The sequence below is a fragment of the Histoplasma capsulatum genome (assembly GCF_000150115.1).
Source record: "Histoplasma capsulatum G186AR genomic scaffold supercont2.2, whole genome shotgun sequence".
Classification (NCBI taxonomy): Eukaryota; Fungi; Ascomycota; class Eurotiomycetes; order Onygenales; family Ajellomycetaceae; genus Histoplasma; species Histoplasma capsulatum.
Window position 1 is genome coordinate 2837373 of NW_025544802.1, and position 20882 is coordinate 2858254.

Consider the following 20882-nt stretch of genomic DNA (forward strand, 5'->3'; position numbering starts at 1 on the left):
TATAGAACATAACTGTTTTTGCCTATTTGTTTTATACTCATAGCTACTTCTCTCCCGCTCGTTCCCCCATTTTTGTTTTTAAGGTTCCTGCGTTTCTTTTCTTTTCTTTTATTTATGCCTTCGTTTCGGTTCCTTCGTCCATCTTCTCTCTTGCCTTTCTTTCTTCTCAGACACATCTCATTCCCAAAGCTTTTTCATGATTGCCAAAAACTCGGAGCATTCATGCATAGCATTTTTCTGTACTAATTTATCTTCTTTCTTCCTAATTGTAAATTCTCGCTCCCTTCCTCTCTCTTACTTTTTGTAAACCTGCGGTCCTCAGTGTTTCTCTCGTTCTTTTCATAGCAACAATTTAATCATTACAGATCTGTGCGCCGGTTTGTATGGCTTGTACTCAAACTCTTCCAATCCACAGCCCCCACCGAATCTCTGGTGCATCCATCCTCCCTCGTTCGACAACTTCTGCTCCCGGATAATAAAGTGTGTACATATGCTGTTCTCACCGTGTTGTTTCTTATATCTCAAGTCAGCCTTTTGTTTCCCCCTTCCTTTAGCTCCCACCTCGCCATTCGCATCATGTATGCTACGTATGTATAGTTAACTATTTAACATTTGACAACATATATTTTATTTTCTTTGCCTCTTTGCTGTCGGATGGTCCCTCCTGGTATATATATATACTCTATGAGTACTAGGAATATCTAACAAGTGCTATTTTCATTTCTGCTGCTTCTATTCTCCTACTTCTTTTTGCCAGGTTATTTATGTTGTTAGATGGAAATAGTGCCTACCCTCTTTCTTTTTGTCCATACTCTGAGACAGGTATATGCATATCTTATTCATTCAATGCATTCGGAGGCATATACTATACATGTTATCATGGTTATCGTAGCATTGGTTTACATGGAAGCCAGAATAGTAATAATGGCTGTCTCGCTTCCTTGGTTTCGTCTGCATTCTCTCGATTCCTCTCCTTTCCTTATTGGCCTCGCGATAGGCGTCTTCCGGCCCGCTCAAAACTGAGACTCCCTCTCGTCTTCCAAAATATGACAAGGCTAGTTAGTGGCTGCAGGGCGTGCGATTGTGCGAAGGAGGGGTTCCCAGTCAAAGGGGTGCATCGTCAACTTCCCACCAGGTCAACAGCTAGCCTGGCAGGCTGGGAAATAGCAGATCCGAAATAGCAGACAATTTATTTAAAAAAATAAAAAAATGCCACGGTTGACTACAACAAATCAGGCTACCCAATGGCATCCATTCGAATATCCTTGATATATGTCTTTCGGAATGGCCGCAGGGAAGTAAAATAGACGCTTATGAATGACCAGTAACGCCGTCCGAAAGCATTGAATACTGCTCACATCCACATGAGTATATCTCCAAATTCCCACAAATAATCCATAAACAACTAGCATCCTTCTCAATCCCAATCATCATCGCCATCATCGTCATCACCAACCTCCCGACCCCTCCTCACCCCACCCCTGATCCCTCTTCCACCCCGTTCCCTCCGAACTTCCTCCTCCTCCTCCCCATCAATGTCACTCCCAACCTCATCCCCTTCCCCAATCCGCCGCTTAACCAAGCAACCCCGCCGCAACAACCTCCTCTCCAGCTCTCCCGACCGAAACTCCTCATCAGCGTCGTGCCGCCCGCCGTACCCCAGCCCCTCAAACCCCACAATCCTCTCCACACCCACCCCGTCCACAAACCCAATCACGCACGGCAGCACCTTCACCTTTAGCTTCTCCACGACAAATGGTATCCTGCGAACATCCACGGTCGCGAAGCGGGTCTCGTGATGGAGGCCTGCGAGGGCGTGGATGTGTCTGTCCATCACAGCGCAGCGCGCAAAGTCCGGGTGGGAGAAGTGGATGACGCAGCGGGGGTGGCGGGTTGTGAAGTCGAGGAGGGATTGGTCGGATGGGAGTGTGGGGACGAGGGTGTTTTGGAAAGTTGTGGCGTTATTATTATCGTCGAGTTTGTTGCTGTTGCTGCTGCTGTTCTTTTGATGTTGTTCTTGTTGCTGTTGGGCGCGGGCCGCTAGTTCTGATTGCAGCTGTTCGATGCGCTGGGCTTTGTAAGAGGGGTTATCTTCTTCTCTTTCGAGGGCGGCGAAGAGGGCGTCGTTGTCATCTTCATCGGAGGGGAGGTCGTGGTTGCGGGGTGGCATGTTGGAGGGGGGAGGAAGATAGCCTCTTCTATGTAGGGACTATTTTCTAGGGGGCATGGGGGAGGGTTTTTGTGGGGGAGAGGGATTGGTATCTATATGTCCTATATCTTAAATCGAGGTATGTATGTGATGCTGGTTGAAGCTGGAATGTGAACAAACTTGTAAACTGGAAACTGAGATAATAACTAGATAATTTTTGAGTTATTGACTGCCGAAAAGATCGAGCCAGGCCAGGGTTTGATTGGTTGATGCGGTGCTTATTCTCTGCCAATAAGATGTAGCATTCCAAGGTTCTGAATTAAAACCTATATACGGGGCGATGAGGAGTTCTACAGAGAATGAAAGAAATAAGAAAAAAAAAAACTGGGCTAGAATAATTGTATGGCATATGTGCTATACATACATGACACTAGAGAACTACAATTCATTCAGGCCATAGCACTACTTTTGCATTCAACAATTCCATCTTATCCCCTCGTCTGGGGGCGAGGCACAATTAGCGCCCTTTTCCTCGCCGCCTTTTTTAACCAACCATCAGTTTGTCGTGGAAGTTACGCACCAATCAGAAATCAGAAAAGGGCGGCAGAACGTCTCGCGCTAATTGTGCCTCGCCCCCAGACGAGGGGATAGGGCATAATAGCCACTGAATATGCCGTACATCACGTTGTGTGGTGAAAGGTTTCGGTGAAGCGCAATAGCTATATCGTTCAAACATCCTTGCAACATGTTGTCGTTCAAGGTGTATCGCAGATGTGAAGTTGGTCTTGAAAGTATATACGTGCTAAAGGAAACGGAGACATGAGCACCGTTGCTGGCTCATGGATAGGGTGCTGTTAAGCTAGCCCATCGTTAAAATTTAGGTTTGGCTTACCGCGGCACAATAGTTCTTGGCAGCAGGAGTTAGTTGTAAGGGTTCCAGCATTTCCAGAAGTGCAACCCATCATGTTCGATTCGATGTTCATGTACAGATCTGTAGATAAATATATATTCATAATAAACCCTCTACTTTTATCCATAAGTGCCTGAATATATGCATGACTGCTCGTGTTGTTTGACAAGCACCTTTCCCAGTCCTCTCATATCCCTTATCCCTCGTTTATTGTTCCAGGATTTGAAACACTCCTCAATGGACTGTTGTTGAGAATATTCTCAGAATATCCGCGGTTGAATTTGATGTAGATGTGGATATATTCCGTTTGCAATGCCCGCGAGCCTGTATTGAACCTGAATGAACCATGCATAGCACAGTACATGTGAACTTCAGGAACGTCGAATTAACTTTTTTTTTTTTAACCCTTCACTGATCGTTTCAAAACGCTCCACGTAAAGCTGGAGTATGTGTGGATCTTGCGGTATGTAGTAGCTTCAACATTTGAATCTAAAGAGCTTTTCTCGAAAAGGACGACAGAAGATGATTGCAGTTTATCGTTTCCCTGTTTTCTCATTGTTTTCTGGAAACTTCCAGAGGATGTCATCGCTCTCACTACCAAACAATAAGTTGTCACCTAGGCCCTATATCAACAGTGTGGTCACGCTTCTAGGAGCATCAGCAAAACGAGAAAGAATGCAGTAAGTAGATGTTCGATTGTATATCGATAGACCAAGTGTTTTGCTTTGCCAATAGTTCAAAAGTTTGTCCCATGAACTGTCTGTCACACACGCGTTGACAGCTGTTGACACTAGGGAAGTCAACGCCGGAACACCAGCAGAGTCTTGACGGCAGAGTAAATTGCTAAAAAGTGTCATCGTGCCCATGTTTCTAATCAGAGTGATTAAGCAACCTCACTTAGAGAAGCTATTCCGATGTAAACATTCCCGCGTCGAGGACTTCGTCGACTTGGACGAAGAGTAAATTCTTTCGAAACAATGCCATTGGTTTATCTTTGAATCGACGTTAGTCTGATGGAAAAGTTGTATGGTCTCTAGGCGTTCATTGGCACATATCCCGGTGGCAATGTTCACGGCATACTAGGTAACATATTGTCTTTTTTAATGGGGATTCAGTGATGGAGCTAGATTTGGATGGAAGGTTTTCACTTTAATATCTGCGGCACCAAGGCGAACGGTTCCTGGGATAAAATGGGATATTGTTCCAGATTGTACGAGTATGTATTGTACGAGAATGATACGAGGAACGAGCTCTTATGTGAAGGAGGCTGAGAGGAGGCTGAGGATGGGCAAGTTTTGGCGAGTAATACGCGTACGTGTAATACATGCGTCATAGGCCACGGCGAAATACGGACGAGCATGCGTAATTTTGGCTGCGGTTCTTCGACCACGAATCAACGAATTACTATTCGAGACAAAATCCAAAAAACCAACTTCTCTTCGCTCTGCTGTTTCACTCTGATCCCGCTCCCGTCGGCAGGCTCATTCCACTCACTTGGCATCCGTCCGGATCGTCGCCTTTTTTCGTTAAGATTTCTCCTTTTTCTTCTTTCTCCGAGTCTGTATTGTTGTTTGACTTTGCGGGTGTTTCTCTCGCCATCGCCCCCTTTAATCGCAGCATCGCGCATTCCTCAACCTATCTCGAGACAATCAATGCAAAATGGCGGACGATAAGAAGAACGATAATTATGCCATCGATATGGACAAGTTGGATGCCAATAATAAACGATTCGATGCTCCGCCGCCTTCGCAACCCCGACTCCCTTCATCACGCTCATACACATACAGCTCCGCTCTCCCCGTATTTTGCTACTGCTGTTCTTCGATTTTGATGACTGTTGCAAATAAATATGTTCTGTCAGGGACTTCATTTAACTTGAACTTTCTCCTTCTGTGTGTCCAGGTATGCGGAATTATCTTCTATTTGGATTGCCTTCTTTTTTTTCACTTTTTTCTCTTGGTTTTTTTCACCACGCCTTGTCTGACTCAAACTTTTATATTTAGTCCCTTGTTTGCGTTGCTGCAATTCAAACGTGCAAATCCTTGAAGATTATCACCTATCGGGATTTTAATATAGATGAGGCAAAGAAATGTAAGTGTGGACTGGGGAATTTTCCCCTTTTTTTGCACTCTGTATTACAGCGGAGGTAGTATCTAATTTCTGGTACTTCAAATAGGGTTCCCAATTTCTCTCCTCCTCATCGGCATGATATATACGGGCACCAAGGCCTTGCAGTTCCTTTCCATCCCCGTATATACCATATTCAAAAACTTAACTATTATCCTCATTGCGTATGGCGAAGTGCTGTGGTTTGGAGGCTCGGTCACTGGCATGGTGCTTTTCTCGTTTGGCTTGATGGTTCTGAGTTCCATCATTGCGGCGTGGGCAGACATAAACCATGCGCTTTCACAAGTAGGCATGGATGCCACAAGCAAAATTTCAACACTCAACACTGGATATGTCTGGATGTTGATCAACTGCCTTTGCACCGCATCCTACGTTCTTGGTATGCGCAAGAGAATCAAGTTGACTAACTTCAAGGACTTTGACACCATGTTCTACAACAATCTTCTCTCCATCCCCATTATTTTGGTCGCCTCTCTTGTCGTGGAAGACTGGTCATCAGAAAACATCAACTTAAACTTCCCTCCAGAGACTCGCAGCCGCATTATCATGGCAATGGTCTTCTCAGGCTTGTCCTCCGTCTTTATCTCGTATACCTCAGCATGGTGTGTGCGAGTAACCTCATCTACCACTTATTCCATGGTGGGAGCACTGAACAAACTTCCCATTGCCTTGTCCGGCCTCATCTTCTTCGACGCCCCCGTAACCTTCCCCAGCGTCTCTGCGATCTTCGTTGGCTTTGTCAGTGGTCTGGTATATGCGATGGCAAAGGTTAGGCAGAATTCGAAACCTAGAATTGGCGTTCTTCCCACGTCCAATCCACCGATGAGCGCAAGCAGCCAAAGCATGAGAGACGGGCTTAAGTCCTAAGAATTCGGATCCTGTCTCTATCATTCCACCCACTTACCCCCAAAGTCAACGGCAAAAATTAGAGCCTTTTAGCAGTCAGCTGTCTCCAAAAAAAATCAAAAGAATGGTGTTATAAACGGAGGAGGAAATCCGGTCCGTATGTAACCCTGCAAACACTTCCAGTTTCGCCTGCAGTATTTCTTGTATGGCACCACTTCCTACATATATATTTCTTATATATCGCTTACGCCACAAACACACGCGATACGTCCTCTGCTCCTGGCTGGCCTGCTCGCGATCCAATTCTCTGGATTTATTTTGCTGGGTGGAACTTTTCTATTATTTACTTCATCGACACCTATCATCTTGTTACATTAGTTCCACTTCCCTACTCTCGAGCTTTGAGTTGATCTAAGATTCCGAAAGGTAACCAACAATATAGGATTTGTTGCCCTTTTGCTTTTTCATCCTTCTATTTTTATTTCCGTTTTAACCGCTGTCCTCGTGCGTGGTTAGTAATGTTTTAATTCCGTTTGTCTATATTTTATAATGAGCCTTCGTGATCCCTTTTTATCCTATTTACCTGTTTCCACCTCCCATGTCTTCCCGCATTCTAATCTTCATCCCTCAAGTTTTAAACCAATTTCCAAAAGTTTCTGTGTCAAAGTCTATTTCTTTGAGGCGCGTGGGATAAAGATTTTGAACAATGCTGGTATTCTGTATGCCCTATTTCCTCCTGATATATGTTGGGACTATGCTTTTTTTCCATTACTTCGTTGACGCTTTCAAGTGTACATATATACCTAAGGTGATAGAGAGAATGCTGTCTGGTTTCCCCATCCTTTTTTTTTTGTTTGAGTTCGCTTCCCATGGAGTGGTGAAGAGAATATTGTGTTGATTTCCTTATTTTAATCTTGCGGTCGTGTTGTCTGGTGTGCATGAAGTTTAGGTAGGTTAATTCCATACTGTAGGTTGTTCCTTAAATTCAACTCTTGTATGTAAGTGGCTATTTGAAAAATGCGTTCCCGTATATAAATACAATATACATAGCTAGAATATCTGACTTAACTAGATTTGGGGTTTTCCATCCATTTATAGGATAGATAGGCTGTTGCATGAACATTGGCGATTTTTTTTTTTTAAATTTATTTAATTTTTTCTCATCACAACCTTTCCATCAAAATCCACCTCCATCGATTTTCGCGTACATCCACCACGCCTTGTTTTAATTACCCCCTGATAGGCCCCCAAGCTTCTTGCGTATGATTACATTAACATATTTTCTCTTTTTGTTGTTTTAATGTGACCATACGGAGATACAAAATCATCAAATTTCAAAAATGGGCAAGTCTAAAAAGCCGCGCATCGCCAATTTCCACCACCATGACCGACCCAAAAGCAGGAGCTCTTCCACCGCTATCACCCCAGGAGCTGGAGCTGGAGCTGGGGCGGGTGGGCCTAGAAAAATGAAAAGTTTCTCGAGAGTCTCGACGTCGACAGCGGTGTCTAAAGGGGGCCAGGGGGGCGGGAGCGCGAAGGGGAAAACCTATCGGGAAACGAAGCATGCGAATGCACAGCGTCGGGCCCCGACAATTCCATTTCAAAAGGAAGATAGGATTTTGTTGGTTGGGGAAGGTTAGTTTTAATTCTATTCGTTTCAATTTTTATAATTTTATTTCCCTTTTTTCCGATTTTGTCATTCGTTTGAAGGCCATTTTCTGCGTAACACCAGATCCGAGTGATAAATACAGTCGAATGTATGGCTGCTTGATTCAGGATTATTGTTTCCGCAGATCAAGCAGATTGCAATTCGGTTTTTCTGAGCTGTTTAACCTAGGCAGCCATGTATGAGACTCCCGATATTCTGATCTATCTATTCCTTAGGAGAAGTGAACATGTATCACTCCTCTCTACGCACAGTTTGACAGGCGTGTGGAGCCTGGAGTCTCTTGCTCTAGTTCATTTCTATTCTTGTGTCTCTTTTTCGCTGCTTCAATTTACATTCCTGCATCATTTCTGTTGTCGTCAGCATGCTTGAAACGTATCTATCTACCTGCTCTCCGTGGACATTTTCGCCTCTACAAGTGTAAAAAGCCATGGATCCCTAACATCTCCAGACAGGAGATTTTTCATTCGCCCTGTCTCTGGCAACACATCACGATTGCAAAAATCTGCTTGCCACCAGCTACGATAGTGAACAGGCACTTTACGAGAAACATCCGCAGGCAAAGCGGCATATTGAGAAGCTTTATGCGTGTGGTTCAGAGATATCTTCGTATCAGCCTAGAAGCCTGAAAAGGAAAAGCGACGAGAATGAAGATTTTGAAGATGGAGGTAGCGGTAGCGAGAAGGGGAAAGAGTTGGAAGCGAGGGAGGAGGGTCAGAATCTGAAAAATGAAAATATAGAAAAACCCTCAGAGACACAACACGCCCGAAACCATGTCCCGAAAGTCTTGTTTTCCATCGATGCCCGTAAACTGGGCTCTGGACCTGCTGGCGGTGGCAAGACTGTTCGCAATGGGTTTCCTCGCACCACTACTTTCTCCTCTTGTAAAAGCAGAAGACACCATACCTGGAAAGACATTGTTGGTTCCCCACAACAACAAAATCACCAACAACATACCGGCAGAGGCGGCCCATGGGACATAATCTGCTTCAACTTTCCTCACGTTGGCGGCTTGAGCACAGATGTAAACAGGCAGGTACGCGCGAACCAAGAACTAGTCGTCGCATTCTTTAAGGCGTGCGTCCCGCTCCTTTCGGAGCCAGTAGTACTACCAACTACGTCGCAGGGCAGGAGAGATGAGAGTGGGGATGAAGATAACGAATGGCCTGACTCCCATTCGGACTTCGGCTCCAGCTCTGGCACAGACAATAACACTGGGACAGGAGAGAAATCCCCTTTCCGCACAACTCCAGGTCAAATCCTCGTCTCACTCTTCGAAGGCGAACCCTATACACTCTGGAATATCCGCGATCTAGCACGCCACGCAGGCCTGCGAGTTGTTACTAGTTTCCGGTTTCCATGGGCTAGTTATCCGGGTTACTCGCATGCACGCACGATTGGAGAAATCGAGAAGCGCAATGGCGGTACGGGAAGGGGTGGATGGAGGGGCGAGGATAGGGAGGCGAGGATGTATGTTTTCGAGAAAGGAACTGGAGGGGTTGGAGAATGTGGTGGTGCGGAAGGCAAGAAAAGGAAGAAAGGGGGGAAAGGCAGAGGTGGGGCAAATACCGATGATGATAGCGATTAATGGGCTCAGTTATTCGGTCTATTCGGTTTCAATTTGATACCTTGCGAAAGAGGGAAGCCGGCTGTTTCGCAACTGTTTTTGGGGAAGTGTTTCTGGAAATGGCTACTTCTTCGAAGACATGAAGAAAATCAATTTGTGGAAGAGATCTTTGATGATCATATGTGTAGAAATAAGTAGGGATACCAATTGTTAAGAATATATGAATACCACTGAGATAAGAGTGCTAAATGGAACTCCAAACAAAAGGAAATAAATCCCCATTCCAGCCCATCCAGCCCCTAGAACGCCACGCAAAGATACAAATAAGAACATACACACACATAGATATCTTAGCAAAAACTACGAAATATAAACCTTCTTCATCTCCCTCTCGTCAAACTCTTCGCCCGTCGTCGGATCTTTGACCTTCCCCGGTGCCACGAAACCTGACTTCTTACACATATCCAGTAACCTTTGGCGGCCGTAGATACGTCCATTTGGCAAGACGATGGGGTCGTTCTCAACATAACTCTTAGTATGGTGTGCATACGGCATGTGTCGTGCTAGCTCGTTCAATTCAGTCGAACATATCGGACACACAGATGTGGTTATGGAGTTTGGATTGGAACTGGAGGATGCGTAGGCTGAATGGCAGGATGGTGTCTTAAGCGCGGAGAGGCCGGCTGACAACGCTATTTGGAGAAGGGGGCGTGAGGAGAGGGCTAAGAGGTCATGGTGGGTTCGAATAAAGAGGTTGGAGAGATATTGCCAGCGGGATGAAGAGTACATATCCTAGAGAGATGTGTTAGTTTGTTGAGCTTCAACAAAGGTGGCAAAGCATGACCGCAGTTCAAGTAATAATTTGTCTCAAACTGACCTTGTAAGGTGCCGCTTCTGTATCAGGAGAGAACACCAGGAGACCTGCCGCCCGTCGAATATCCGTCGCCTGAGTCTCGCTATGGGGTGATAGAAACCTTCTGGCATGTTGTCTCGCCTCTGTTTTATCTCCCGCCCTCACCATCTCAATATACTGTTGTAACCGTAGCTCGAACTCAAGATTGCTCTGCCAAAGTCGGCCGTTACTCTCAAGTTCATCCAAGTTACTTTCCCGCAGCAGCCAAAAGAGAACAGATGGAAACATACCTGAACCTTCTTTAATCCCATTTTATTCTCCCCACACCACGTCAACGCCTCCTTAGTTTCTCCCCTCCCCAAACTCTCCGCAATTCGCTGACATTGCACAAACACGCTCAAATCCACGAGGTCCTCAATCCCCTTCTCAGCAGCTAACTGTCTCGCACTCTCCGAATACCCAGACCGCAGCATATGGTCCACCAATAACCTATTCAGCCGTATCCGCGACCACTCCTCATACTTGACATCCGCCAAGCTCGGAATCTTATACAGGTCTTCTAGATGCTGGATGCGTTTCCGCGACTGGGTCAGGATCTTCTTCTCCTCGTCCTGCAAGGTTTCCATTTTTCGCTTTAGGCCTTGCATGCGGTTGATCATGGTGTCGAGGGCGGCGAGAGTTTGGGTGGCATCTTGCGTGCCAGAGAGGGAGGCGTTTGCAGTCTCTTTTAGGTAGGGGAGGACGAAGTCTCGTTCCCGTTCGACAATGCGTTGGACGGATTTGAAGTTGCGGCGAGCAAGTTCATGAGGGAGGCGGAGGAGGGGTTGATCCTGTAATTTTTATATCTCCTTGTCAGCTATATCAGAGATTTTACTAAGTGTGCAGTGGTAGATTAGATATGCATACCAGGAGCAGGTGACTCTCCGGATTGAGCTTTATGGAGGTGAGCTCCACAGCCATGAGGGGCTCGATAATGTCCGCAGCGGGGATGATTACAGCGGAGTTCAGCTAAACAAACAAAAATTCTCCTTCCGTAACTGCCAAAATGTCGGCCTTTTATTTGTGGATGTGATATCTAGAGATTCTTGTGCATTGTTGCAGCAGCGGAGTCAGGAGTGGAAGTGGAATGACGTTTGATGGAGAAGTTGGAGATGGGCATGTGACCCCATTAACTAGGTCATTGGTTGAGCTACCCATGTGTATCTGATATTTTCCTCTGCAACACAATATTATAGAATGCAAAACAAAAAAAAGAAGGCAGCTGCAGAATTCAGAGCTAAAACAGCCTCACATTGAGATATGTAAGAAACCAAAGCTGGTATTTTTTTCCTTCACGATCCTGACACATCGAGAAAACTTATTACCAGCCAACGGAATAGATCACACAAACATACACATAATAGACACTCTCTCACAAACAAGACTCCTAGGGTAAATCAGTATCGCAATCACAGAGCACATTCAAGAGGAGAAAAAATATTGAAAAAACAGAGGACCCAAATTTTCCCGGAACTCCGTAAAGGAATATGCAAATCGACAAAAATAAACACTCAACCAACGGGATCAAGCAAAGGAGCGAAGCAAGCGAATATGATACAAGAAAACCCAGGGAAAGAGAAAGAAAAACTTTTCGAGAGCAGATTCATCTTGCCGATTTGATCAAATAAAACATCTCTTTCTTTTTCTTTAGCCCGCTTCGTTTACTCGCTATCATCGTCACTTTTTGCCGCTTGCTTCGATTTTCTTTTTTCTTTTTTCTCCTTCTTCTCCTTCTTTCTACGTTTCCGCTCTGCTCGCTCCTCTGGAGTTTCGCCCACGTGTCGCTTTCGCTTCTTCTCATCGTCTTCTTCAGCAGCTGGCGCGTTTCCGTTGACTTGTGGAGTTGGGGCTGCTTCCTTAGAGACAGCGGGTGGAGCAGGAGTTGGAACAGAAGCGGTAGAAGCTGCTGCAGCACCACTATCTAATGGAGCGTTGAAATCTTTGTACTCAGAATTCCATTTTGCAGGGGTTTTCTCGTTCGGTCGGCCGTATTTCTAGGCGTTAGTTAGTATAAGTAATCAACTTAAATATAGGAAAGGGGGAAGAAACTAACATCAAGCTTGCCATCAGACTTGAGCTTTTTCTTTTCCAAAGCAACAGGACCCAAACCCCATTTGCGGGGGTAGAGATCACGCTCCATGATACAACGCTTCACCTTAGCCACGACACCGTGGTCGCAGGTCGAGAGCTCAACAGTGGACATTTGTGCGATAGCGATGGCAATAGCCTCACCCTTGGTGGTCATGAGGACGACTTCTTCATGGATCTCAATTCCAGATTCTACAAAAATCCCCATCAGCTTCAAAATCCCGTAAACCAAAATCTTGAGAAGGACATTGTATCATCACTTACCAAATCGCAACAACCCAGGAATCATAAGCTTAGCACCATAGCACACAGCATTAACAGCGCTATCCTTCACCACGATGCGCTTGTACGAGGTGAGCAAGCTCTCCAGCGGCCGAATAACCCGCCGCAGATACGATTCGTCACGGTTATTATCCATCATCCATTGCGCGTCAAGCACATCATGTAACGTGACCATTCCATCCTTCTCATCCATTGCTCCGCTCCTTACTCTTCGCAGCTCCTGCATATGTGCACCAACACCCAGTAACAGTCCCAGATGAACACAGAGCGTCCGAATATACGTCCCCGCTTCACAGCTCACCCAGAACACACCCAGATGCCTGTCGTTGTCAAACTCATATAACTTGCTCTCGTGAATCGTGCGGATACGCAGCTGTCGTTTGACAGCGGAGATGAGGGGCGGGCGTTGGAAGAGTGCACCCGTCAACGTCTCGAGGGCGCGGGCAAACTGCGCTTCGCCGCCAGGGATTTTATCGTGTAAACGGATCACGCACACGTACTCCTTTCCAGCGCCTTGCTGGGATTTGACAAGGCGTGTCGCACGGTCAATGCAGACAATTAGACAACCAGTGACCTTTGGGTCGAGGGTTCCGCTGTGACCGGTCTTTTCAACTCTGTTAAAATAAAATTCCCACTGTTAATTTTGTGCCTTTAAATATTTCGATTCCCGTTTTCATTTTTTTGACCCTCCTTCTCCTTTTTATCAACTTTTAAGGATAAACAGTCAGGTAATAACCAACCTCAATATCCTTTTCATCCATGCCACAACCTCATGACTAGATGGATTTGACGGCTTGTCAAGGTTAATAACTCCAGAACTAATATATGACTTCAAGTCGCGCTTCAGCGGTGTGCAACCGGCTGGGATCGGGGTGAAATGACCAGTTCTGACGAGCACTGCACAATTTTTCAGATGGTTAACTTCCTTCCAACCAAAATTCCACAACAATCATGGGGTTGTTAAGATATTATGTATTTATAAACGGAGAAACTTACGTTTATCATAGTTCTTTAACAACAACGGCCATTCTGAGGTCGGGATGGCGGGCGTAACAGCCTCGGGCTTGATAGCATAGTCGACATCCATCTTTCCTGCGACTGTGGCCATTTTTGAATTGATTGCAAGAAATTGATCGAAACCGCAAGCGAACGAAGTTAGACGTCACCCCGACTGAATTCTCCTGTTCGGGTGGAGGAAAATTGACTCCTATATCGGGCTTTCGCAAACAATTTTGCAGTGCGTCCAAATTTTTATTTGGAAAATCCCAGGCCAATGAAAAGAGCTATATCACGTGATATCATTCGACTTTTTGGTTGCAAACAAGAGGCGAAAATGCTACGAACCTAGAGCGAGGGGGTACGCTGCGGTTTTCAAGATAGGAAAAGATGCATAATAAATATTGAAAAATAAATTAAATACTGGACGATATGCGTGCTCATCATAAGTGCAATTGTCATCAGACCGTAGATATGCCAAAAATGTCAATCATCTATCCATCTCGTTACTAGTAGTACACAAAGTACAGGCAAAAAGTCGTAAAAAAAAAGGGCGGGGGGGATATAGACATGGTATAGCAGAATCGAGCAAGTAAAGGAAATTGAATGTCATCCAAGCCTCCGCCCAACACCCCTCCCACTCCACGAATTGCTCGAGAACCAACCACTCCCCGACCCGGAAGCTGAGGCCTCTCGCGTCTCCCTATCACCAGGGTGGTACGAGACACCGTAGGCGCGATGAGTCTGGTTCATGCGATGGGCCCCGAACCATCTCTTCACAAAGACAGGGGTCCATATAAACTGCCTACCGCGGCCATAGGTGGGGTAGATGCGGGTTAGGAACTCGTACAGATGGGCGGCTACGAGGCCGCATGCCGCTGTCTGTGCTGATTGCGGGCCGCGAATTACCAATCTGAGGACCAGAGTGGCCCAGGGAACGAGTTCGACGGGGATTTGGACGACAAAGAAGTTTTCCTTTTTGCCAGTGTTGACTTGGCCGTGGGTGTACATGAAGGCGAGTATTAGGGCTAGTTAGAGGGCGAGGAGAGTTAGTTTGGAATATTACTATTCATTCACAAAGGTTTGGTGATACAATCATTCTCTTGTTCCATGTTAAGGGATTTTTAACTCTTACCTTGAGTGAAAATCCCCGCGCCTAGGAGGCCACCTGCGGTCAACTATTTAGGGCTGGTCAGCCTCTTTTCCACAGTAGAAGAATCAAGTAATATCACACAATATATCGGTAGATGTGACCATGCATAGAAATACAAGTAAGAAGTTCATTCATAACGTTACATTTTAGCGAGGGTACCGAAGTAAAATGATTGATTTCAAGGGAATGTAGGGACCCACAACCACCATGCGAGAAACAGAGAATTACTCTAGCTGGTTACGCATCAGATAATCCCACCATGCCTTCACCGCATGCAGCCCATAAAAGGATTGATTGCGAATGATTGAGCTGCACGAGATGTAGGGGTAATTTTCCTCACGACCAGGAACCGCTTCAGCTAGATCAGGCTGGGCGGGCAGATATGCGGAGGGAGTAAAAAATATGAGGGTAAAGGTAGAACAAGGTGAACAAAAGGAATAAAAAGGAGATCGAATCGAATCGAATCGAACTGAAACACTTACCATAATCACTGTGCCTACAAAAATAACATAAGTGAAAAAGTCGCCAGGGACAGTAAAGCGTGGCGAGTCCTTTTCCAGACCACTGCCATATTTATACACTGTTGATATAGAATAAAGGAGTTAGTGAGAAGAGTGGGCATCGAGGCCACATTATTTCCACTTCCACCAGGAAAACACTAGTTGCCGTCTCTCATGGAACAACGAAGCAAACCAAAGCAAGAAGCCTACTAAAGTAAAGATCAAAGATAAAGTTCAGGTCTGAGTCCGTCAGGAGAAATGAGGTGACTGGTCTCCAGATGTCCGGAAAGACCTTGAAAATCAAAGAAGGGTGGAAAAAGATTCTCAATGGACTGAGAATACCGCCATATACGAGCAGAGACTCGACGAATGCAGCCGCAGTGATGGTCCTGTGGGAATGAAAGGAACTGTCAGTATGATTTTATATACCAGCACTCACGCAAGTAGAACAAGAAGTGTGTCTTGGTGGGTTTTACCTGATCACTGGAGGTGCATTCCAAAAAACATCCATATTTATGGACAGTCTGTTGATAGAAGTTAGAAATACAGGTTTTGCTCACATTGGTGTGGGAGAGAAATGTAAAATGAAGGGAGAAGAAGATGGGTGTTGTCACAAACGGTGCAGGTTTAGCTGCTGGCTATCCCGTGATTTGAGAAGCCCTAAGCGCCGAACCCATCTATGGAGTATTCTCTCCTGCTCCCTCTCATGGTCATGCCGCGAAGAATCTGGCCGGCAAATAATTTTCTTCATTACTCAAAACATCACCAATTTGTTTAATTTCACAGATTGTCACATATCTGCAAGTGGCACTTGCATTTACTACGATCAGCCACACACAACATAGATATTAGAACGTCAGCTCAAAAAACAGGGGTGGATCCTGCTCGATCAACATTCATGGCGTACTGACGGTCACAAACCCTTAAGCAGGCTACATTTGCCAGATATGATCAAAAGGCCATCTTATGACCTGCTTGTCTGTCACATAGCTATTTAAAATTTCACTAAGAATCAGGACCTCAGTTTCCGCTTTCTATGCCGTTTCTCTTGTCGCCCTGTATGCTGGAATCAACAAAGAATGTTGGCGGCTGCCGGGACCACGAAGAATACAGCATCGGCAGCCTTAGACATTTTGTTCAGATAGTCGATTTTTGACTCTGAGGATTGGTCAGACAGCATCATCTTTAACCAGAAAGGTGGAACTTCGCAAGCGTGCACTTCTGTAAAGTGATTCCTGTGGTCATTCCTTACTTTTGGGCGTGTCCCCTCATGACAATCTGTCGCACACTGTGACAAAATGTGAGTTGTTGCCGACATTATTTTGGCAAAACTTGGATGGGAAATGTTTGCCAAGGTGGACTCGACAGCGGATTATTCGACGCTGTAATTTCCCCCTCTTTTGGTAGTGGTCATGCCCGTTTCTCTCTTTTACCACATCGGTGGCCTCCCACCACATGGAATAAGACCTTTGCCAGAATAAAAGAGGGAATAGGTAGTGAACGCCATTTAACTGACGCCACGTTAAAAACGTCCGACGTGCATGTTAGGGTCCAGTTCGCAAGTCCTCATACAACCAGTTTTTGCCGAAGGACATATTCGACTCGGGAAAGTCAGACAAACCCGCAGGTTTACGATATGGTTAACTCGTTCGATGGCATCAAACCCTTTTTGGGTTAGGGATATGAAATATGAAGGCAAGGCTATAAAAATGAAATTTCCGAGCCTTAATAACTCGTCTTTCGTTTGACATTTTGGTCCGCCTGTACGTGTAAGTTATCTTGGAATGGATAGATCGCACTCTGGAGAATCCAGTATCACCAAATACTCCGATAACGAAGGGAGAGATGAATCTCCAGGCCATTGGGGTCTAGGGCTGGGCTAGGCTTCCCCGGAGCCAGGAAGATGAAGAGAAAGACCGGATGGTCCGTGACTCCGCTTCACGTAATTGAGTTTGAAGACAACTCCGGAAGTGAGTTGCTTTGGCATATTGTGGAATGGCTGTGTAAATATAAACGAAATGAGAAGAGGTGGACCAAGCGAACTAACGCCAACTCTTCTAATTGAGTTAGAAAAGCCCCAATCGGGAAGAGCACAAGCAAATCTCGAACCACCCAAGAAAAGATGAGAAAGATGAGAAAGATGCGGAGGGCTAGCACAGTACAGTCTTCCCCTTTAACTGCATTGAGAGGGTCACTGGGCGCCAGCCAATACAGTCTTCAATCAAAGCACCGCGTAAGCTTGACAAAAATGAACGATGTTGCATGGAAGCAGATAACTGGTGGAGAAAGAGATGGATGAGGCGGGTGGAGAGGCGGAGTGAGGCGGAGAGGATGGAGAACGAGGAAGCCCTAGAGGGCTGAGGAAGTCTTAAAACATACAAAAATGGCTTCCGAGCTTTTGTGCGTATGAAAAAACTTGAGAGGCATTTTCCCAAGCTTTCTCAATGCCGTTCTCCTCTATCTCCTTCTCCATCTCATTGTTGGTACAATATATGCACAGTTCCTTTAACTGCGAGCCCTCCATCAGGCCCCTCTACCCATATATCCCACGCCCCAGCACTAGCACGCTCGCCATTGCCTTTCCGCTTAGCACATATCCTCATCTCCTGTTCCACAAACAGGGGTGCCAGGTTGCGATACTCAATGCTTCCAATTACCGGCCGCCTAGCAGATGCATCAGATATGTGGTTCTGGAAAACTGTGAGCATTAGAGTGAGAGTAAGCGGGCCGTGAACCAGTACGTCCGGATATCCCTCGACCTCTCGAGCGTAGCTGGGATCCAGGTGGATGGAGTGCGCGTTGAAGGTGAGCGCTGAGTAGCGGAATAGAAGGGACCGTGATGGGATGAGAAGGTGACTAAAGTCTGGGTTGGTTGGTGCTATTGATCTTTGTTAGCCAAGAGGCATCTTCATGTTTTTTTTAAAAAAAAAAAAAAAAAAAAAAGAATCCTTCTAAAACAAACCCTTTACAACCCTCCTAAAACGTGTATCATTTACGCCTCCGTCCAAGATCCCCGCCCTATCCCTCATAAAAACCAAATTCCTCCGCTCAACCACAGCCGCGTCTCCCCACTCTGCTTCATCCTTAGTCCACACCCTTCCTCTAATCGTCTCCTCATCCTCCCCCTCCCCAACAACAGCCATCCGCCTCTCAACACCCACAAACACCTTCTCATCCCCCTCCTTGCCCTTCACGGACACATCTCGAATACCTTCGATGCACACAGCACGTCGCCCGCTGAGTAGCAGCGGTCTATGCTTTCCAGACCTAGCCGTATTACAATCATTATTGTGATTTTTTTTGCACAATCTCACCCAACCCCCGGCCCACATCCGTCTATTAAAGGGTGAACCTGGGGAATGTAATCTATCCGTACCGTCTGGTAAGAGTTGGGAGATGGGGATCTGTGGTGGAAAATAAACTAGGTGATGACCGGCAGGCATAGGCGGTGGGTCCAAAGTTGAGGATGGGAGGGTTGTTGATGCAGTCGTTGGAGATGATTTGGCATTGTTAACGGTTGCTGTGGCAGGGACGAAGCCGGCGAGAGATAGATTGAGGAGATGCGATTGTTGCGGGGTGAGATAGTCGTAGAAGAGCGGAAGACGGCGTTGGGGTAGCTGGTTTAGCTGTGTGCGGAGAGCAGACGAGGAGACTCTGCGGCAGGATTGGGATTGTATGCGCGGGAGCAGTCCAGGCGCGGCGAGGTGGTTGTTGACATGTTTATATGTGTTAGCCAACATAGTTTTGCGGAATCGGCGACATTGGGCTTGCCAGCAACCTTGGGTAGTTACGGCTGTTGGACACTCAATTTTCGGAGCGGTGGTGGTTGTAAATATTTCCATAAGTCTGCGGGGACTTTTTCCCCGACCAAAATAAAAAACTATCCACCACACTTTAAAATATTAGATACCTAGCGGGGTAACCATTTTCACGAACTACGGAAGAACACTTTTCAATTCGCAGCAATTGACTCCCGTATTAAATATCCCATTCGAAAGGGTAGTTTGATATACATCCCTCTATCAACTGGGTGAAGGTACAACTCCGCAGCATGTCCCCGTCTCCCGCTCAAAGGGAGTTGAGGGTAACTTTTCTCGGACCACTGGCCTCATTCTCCCACCAGGTCAGAAAGCAACAAGCCAGTTTTGATATGAATTTCCAATCCAACTTCCACAAGCCTATTTCTACCCTGAGAGGTAAATTAACTAAGGAATTGAAACAATGCCGCATCAATAAGACAGGCAGCTCTAGACCTCTTCCCCACCTCTCCAGCAAGAACAATCACTCTGCTCCCCAAACCCAGCTTCGCGGACGCCTTCGCCGCCATCCAATCCACGGAGGCAGATTACGCTGTCATCCCCTTTGAGAACTCCACAAACGGCTCCGTCGTGCAGACTCTTGACCTCCTGGCTGACCGCGATAGTCGATACAGTGACATCGTCGTCTGCGGAGAGTACTATCTAACCGTCCACCACTGTCTGCTTATCCGGAACGAGGACGCTGCTTCAGGTACATATATAATGCGCTCTCTTGCATCCCAAGATTCTACCAAGGGTCACCCTAATCGTACATATATATACAGACATATCACATCCCGAAACCATCTACCGCTGCATCTCAAGACTCTACACGCACCCCCAAGCATGGGGCCAATGCGAGGCTTTCCTCTCCAAATACTTCCGCGGCACAGAGAGACAAGACGCTCCCTCAACTTCCAAAGCAGCAAGCATCGTCGCGAAAAGCGGTAGCAATACCCTGCCCGGTTACGGTGGTGGGGGTGGTGGTGGTGCTGGTGCTGGTCAAGGCGAAAACGGCAACAACGGCGAAGGCATCTCAGCCGCAATCGCCAGCTCCCTCGCAGCCGCGCACCACAACCTATGCGTCCTAGCCGCCAATATCGAGGACCGCGCCGATAATACGACGCGCTTCCTCGTCTTGCGGAATGGCCATAGTGAGAAGACGAGAGATGACGAGCAGGATTTTTATCCCTCGTCCACCATAGCGCCCACAAAAGTAAAATCCCTCATCTCCTTCATGATTGCCCATGAAACCCCCGGCGCCCTCGTCGACGCCCTCACGATCTTCCGCCGCCACGGCCTCAACTTAACCAGCATCGTCTCTCGCCCGGGCCAGATTAGGCCCTGGCAGTACATCTTCTTCGTGGAGTGCGAGAGAGTGCGTGGCGTGCATGAGGAGGACGTTGTTGAGAAGGCAATGGAGGAGTTGGAGGGGAAGACGAGCTGTTGTAGGGACCTGGGGAGTTGGGGAGATCGGTTGGGGAGGTGAGAAAAGGAGGGGGAGGAAGGGAAGAAGGGAGGGGTGAGTGAAATGGATTCGTGTTTATAATATGAACGAGTGAACGATTGTTATGTATCTCTTTATGATAGATTAGTTCTTTTTCTTAATGTCTTTTTATATGGAAAACAACGTTACAACAATGTATTTGTCGGTGGTGGTGTTTGATAATCACATCCCGCACAAGCGTATGTCTGATGAACCCAGAAAGAAACACTCTAACCCCACCCCCCAAAAAATGGAAACCATGAAAAATTGAAAACCCGAGCAACGCTCAGTTGTGGAGAGGCCTTCGTTTCCTTCGTCCCCCGAAGTATATAAAAATATATCATATCGACTGTGTTCTTCAAAGCGAGTTGGAGGAGTTGGTTTCTCTAATCCAACCGTACAGCACGAAATATATGAAAGATG

The 20882-nt window shown here is 46.4% G+C and overlaps 9 protein-coding genes across 9 annotated transcripts; 3 read left to right on the forward strand and 6 right to left on the reverse strand.

Annotated features, from left to right (window-relative positions):
* Positions 1 to 1417: 1417 nt before the first annotated feature.
* Positions 1418 to 2170, reverse strand: HCBG_02155 (GTPase inhibitor; the record flags this gene model as incomplete). Its single annotated transcript, XM_045429204.1, has 1 exon — positions 1418 to 2170. One exon carries the CDS (start codon positions 2168 to 2170, stop codon positions 1418 to 1420), a length of 753 nt encoding a protein of 250 aa, XP_045290990.1.
* Positions 2171 to 3293: 1123 nt separating this feature from the next.
* Positions 3294 to 3925, reverse strand: HCBG_02156 (uncharacterized protein; the record flags this gene model as incomplete). The annotated part of the gene is made up of 3 exons (XM_045429205.1): positions 3294 to 3394; positions 3465 to 3653; positions 3829 to 3925. The coding sequence occupies 3 exons, from the start codon at positions 3923 to 3925 to the stop codon at positions 3294 to 3296; spliced, it is 387 nt and encodes a 128-aa protein (XP_045290991.1).
* Positions 3926 to 4546: 621 nt separating this feature from the next.
* Positions 4547 to 6870, forward strand: HCBG_02157 (golgi GDP-mannose transporter; the record flags this gene model as incomplete). The annotated part of the gene is made up of 3 exons (XM_045429206.1): positions 4547 to 4961; positions 5063 to 5150; positions 5236 to 6870. 3 exons carry the CDS (start codon positions 4719 to 4721, stop codon positions 6051 to 6053), a joined length of 1149 nt encoding a protein of 382 aa, XP_045290992.1.
* Positions 6871 to 7372: 502 nt separating this feature from the next.
* On the forward strand, positions 7373 to 9286 carry HCBG_02158 (25S rRNA (uracil2634-N3)-methyltransferase; the record flags this gene model as incomplete). The annotated part of the gene is made up of 3 exons (XM_045429207.1): positions 7373 to 7667; positions 8154 to 8775; positions 8893 to 9286. 3 exons carry the CDS (start codon positions 7373 to 7375, stop codon positions 9284 to 9286), a joined length of 1311 nt encoding a protein of 436 aa, XP_045290993.1.
* Positions 9287 to 9451: 165 nt separating this feature from the next.
* HCBG_02159 (macrophage erythroblast attacher) lies at positions 9452 to 11183 on the reverse strand (the record flags this gene model as incomplete). The annotated part of the gene is made up of 4 exons (XM_045429208.1): positions 9452 to 10057; positions 10143 to 10328; positions 10409 to 10948; positions 11025 to 11183. 4 exons carry the CDS (start codon positions 11076 to 11078, stop codon positions 9626 to 9628), a joined length of 1212 nt encoding a protein of 403 aa, XP_045290994.1.
* A 635-nt stretch (positions 11184 to 11818) lies between these two features.
* On the reverse strand, positions 11819 to 13711 carry HCBG_02160 (centromere/microtubule binding protein CBF5; the record flags this gene model as incomplete). Its single annotated transcript, XM_045429209.1, has 5 exons — positions 11819 to 12151; positions 12211 to 12437; positions 12510 to 13141; positions 13268 to 13424; positions 13524 to 13711. 5 exons carry the CDS (start codon positions 13633 to 13635, stop codon positions 11819 to 11821), a joined length of 1461 nt encoding a protein of 486 aa, XP_045290995.1.
* Positions 13712 to 14132: 421 nt separating this feature from the next.
* Positions 14133 to 15687, reverse strand: HCBG_02161 (uncharacterized protein; the record flags this gene model as incomplete). Its single annotated transcript, XM_045429210.1, has 5 exons — positions 14133 to 14551; positions 14659 to 14701; positions 15159 to 15256; positions 15387 to 15565; positions 15653 to 15687. The coding sequence occupies 5 exons, from the start codon at positions 15685 to 15687 to the stop codon at positions 14133 to 14135; spliced, it is 774 nt and encodes a 257-aa protein (XP_045290996.1).
* Positions 15688 to 17650: 1963 nt separating this feature from the next.
* Positions 17651 to 18974, reverse strand: HCBG_02162 (uncharacterized protein; the record flags this gene model as incomplete). Its single annotated transcript, XM_045429211.1, has 2 exons — positions 17651 to 18054; positions 18139 to 18974. 2 exons carry the CDS (start codon positions 18914 to 18916, stop codon positions 17651 to 17653), a joined length of 1182 nt encoding a protein of 393 aa, XP_045290997.1.
* A 103-nt stretch (positions 18975 to 19077) lies between these two features.
* On the forward strand, positions 19078 to 20617 carry HCBG_02163 (chorismate mutase/prephenate dehydratase; the record flags this gene model as incomplete). Its single annotated transcript, XM_045429212.1, has 3 exons — positions 19078 to 19299; positions 19418 to 19685; positions 19759 to 20617. 3 exons carry the CDS (start codon positions 19228 to 19230, stop codon positions 20460 to 20462), a joined length of 1044 nt encoding a protein of 347 aa, XP_045290998.1.
* Between the last annotated feature and the right edge of the window lie 265 nt (positions 20618 to 20882).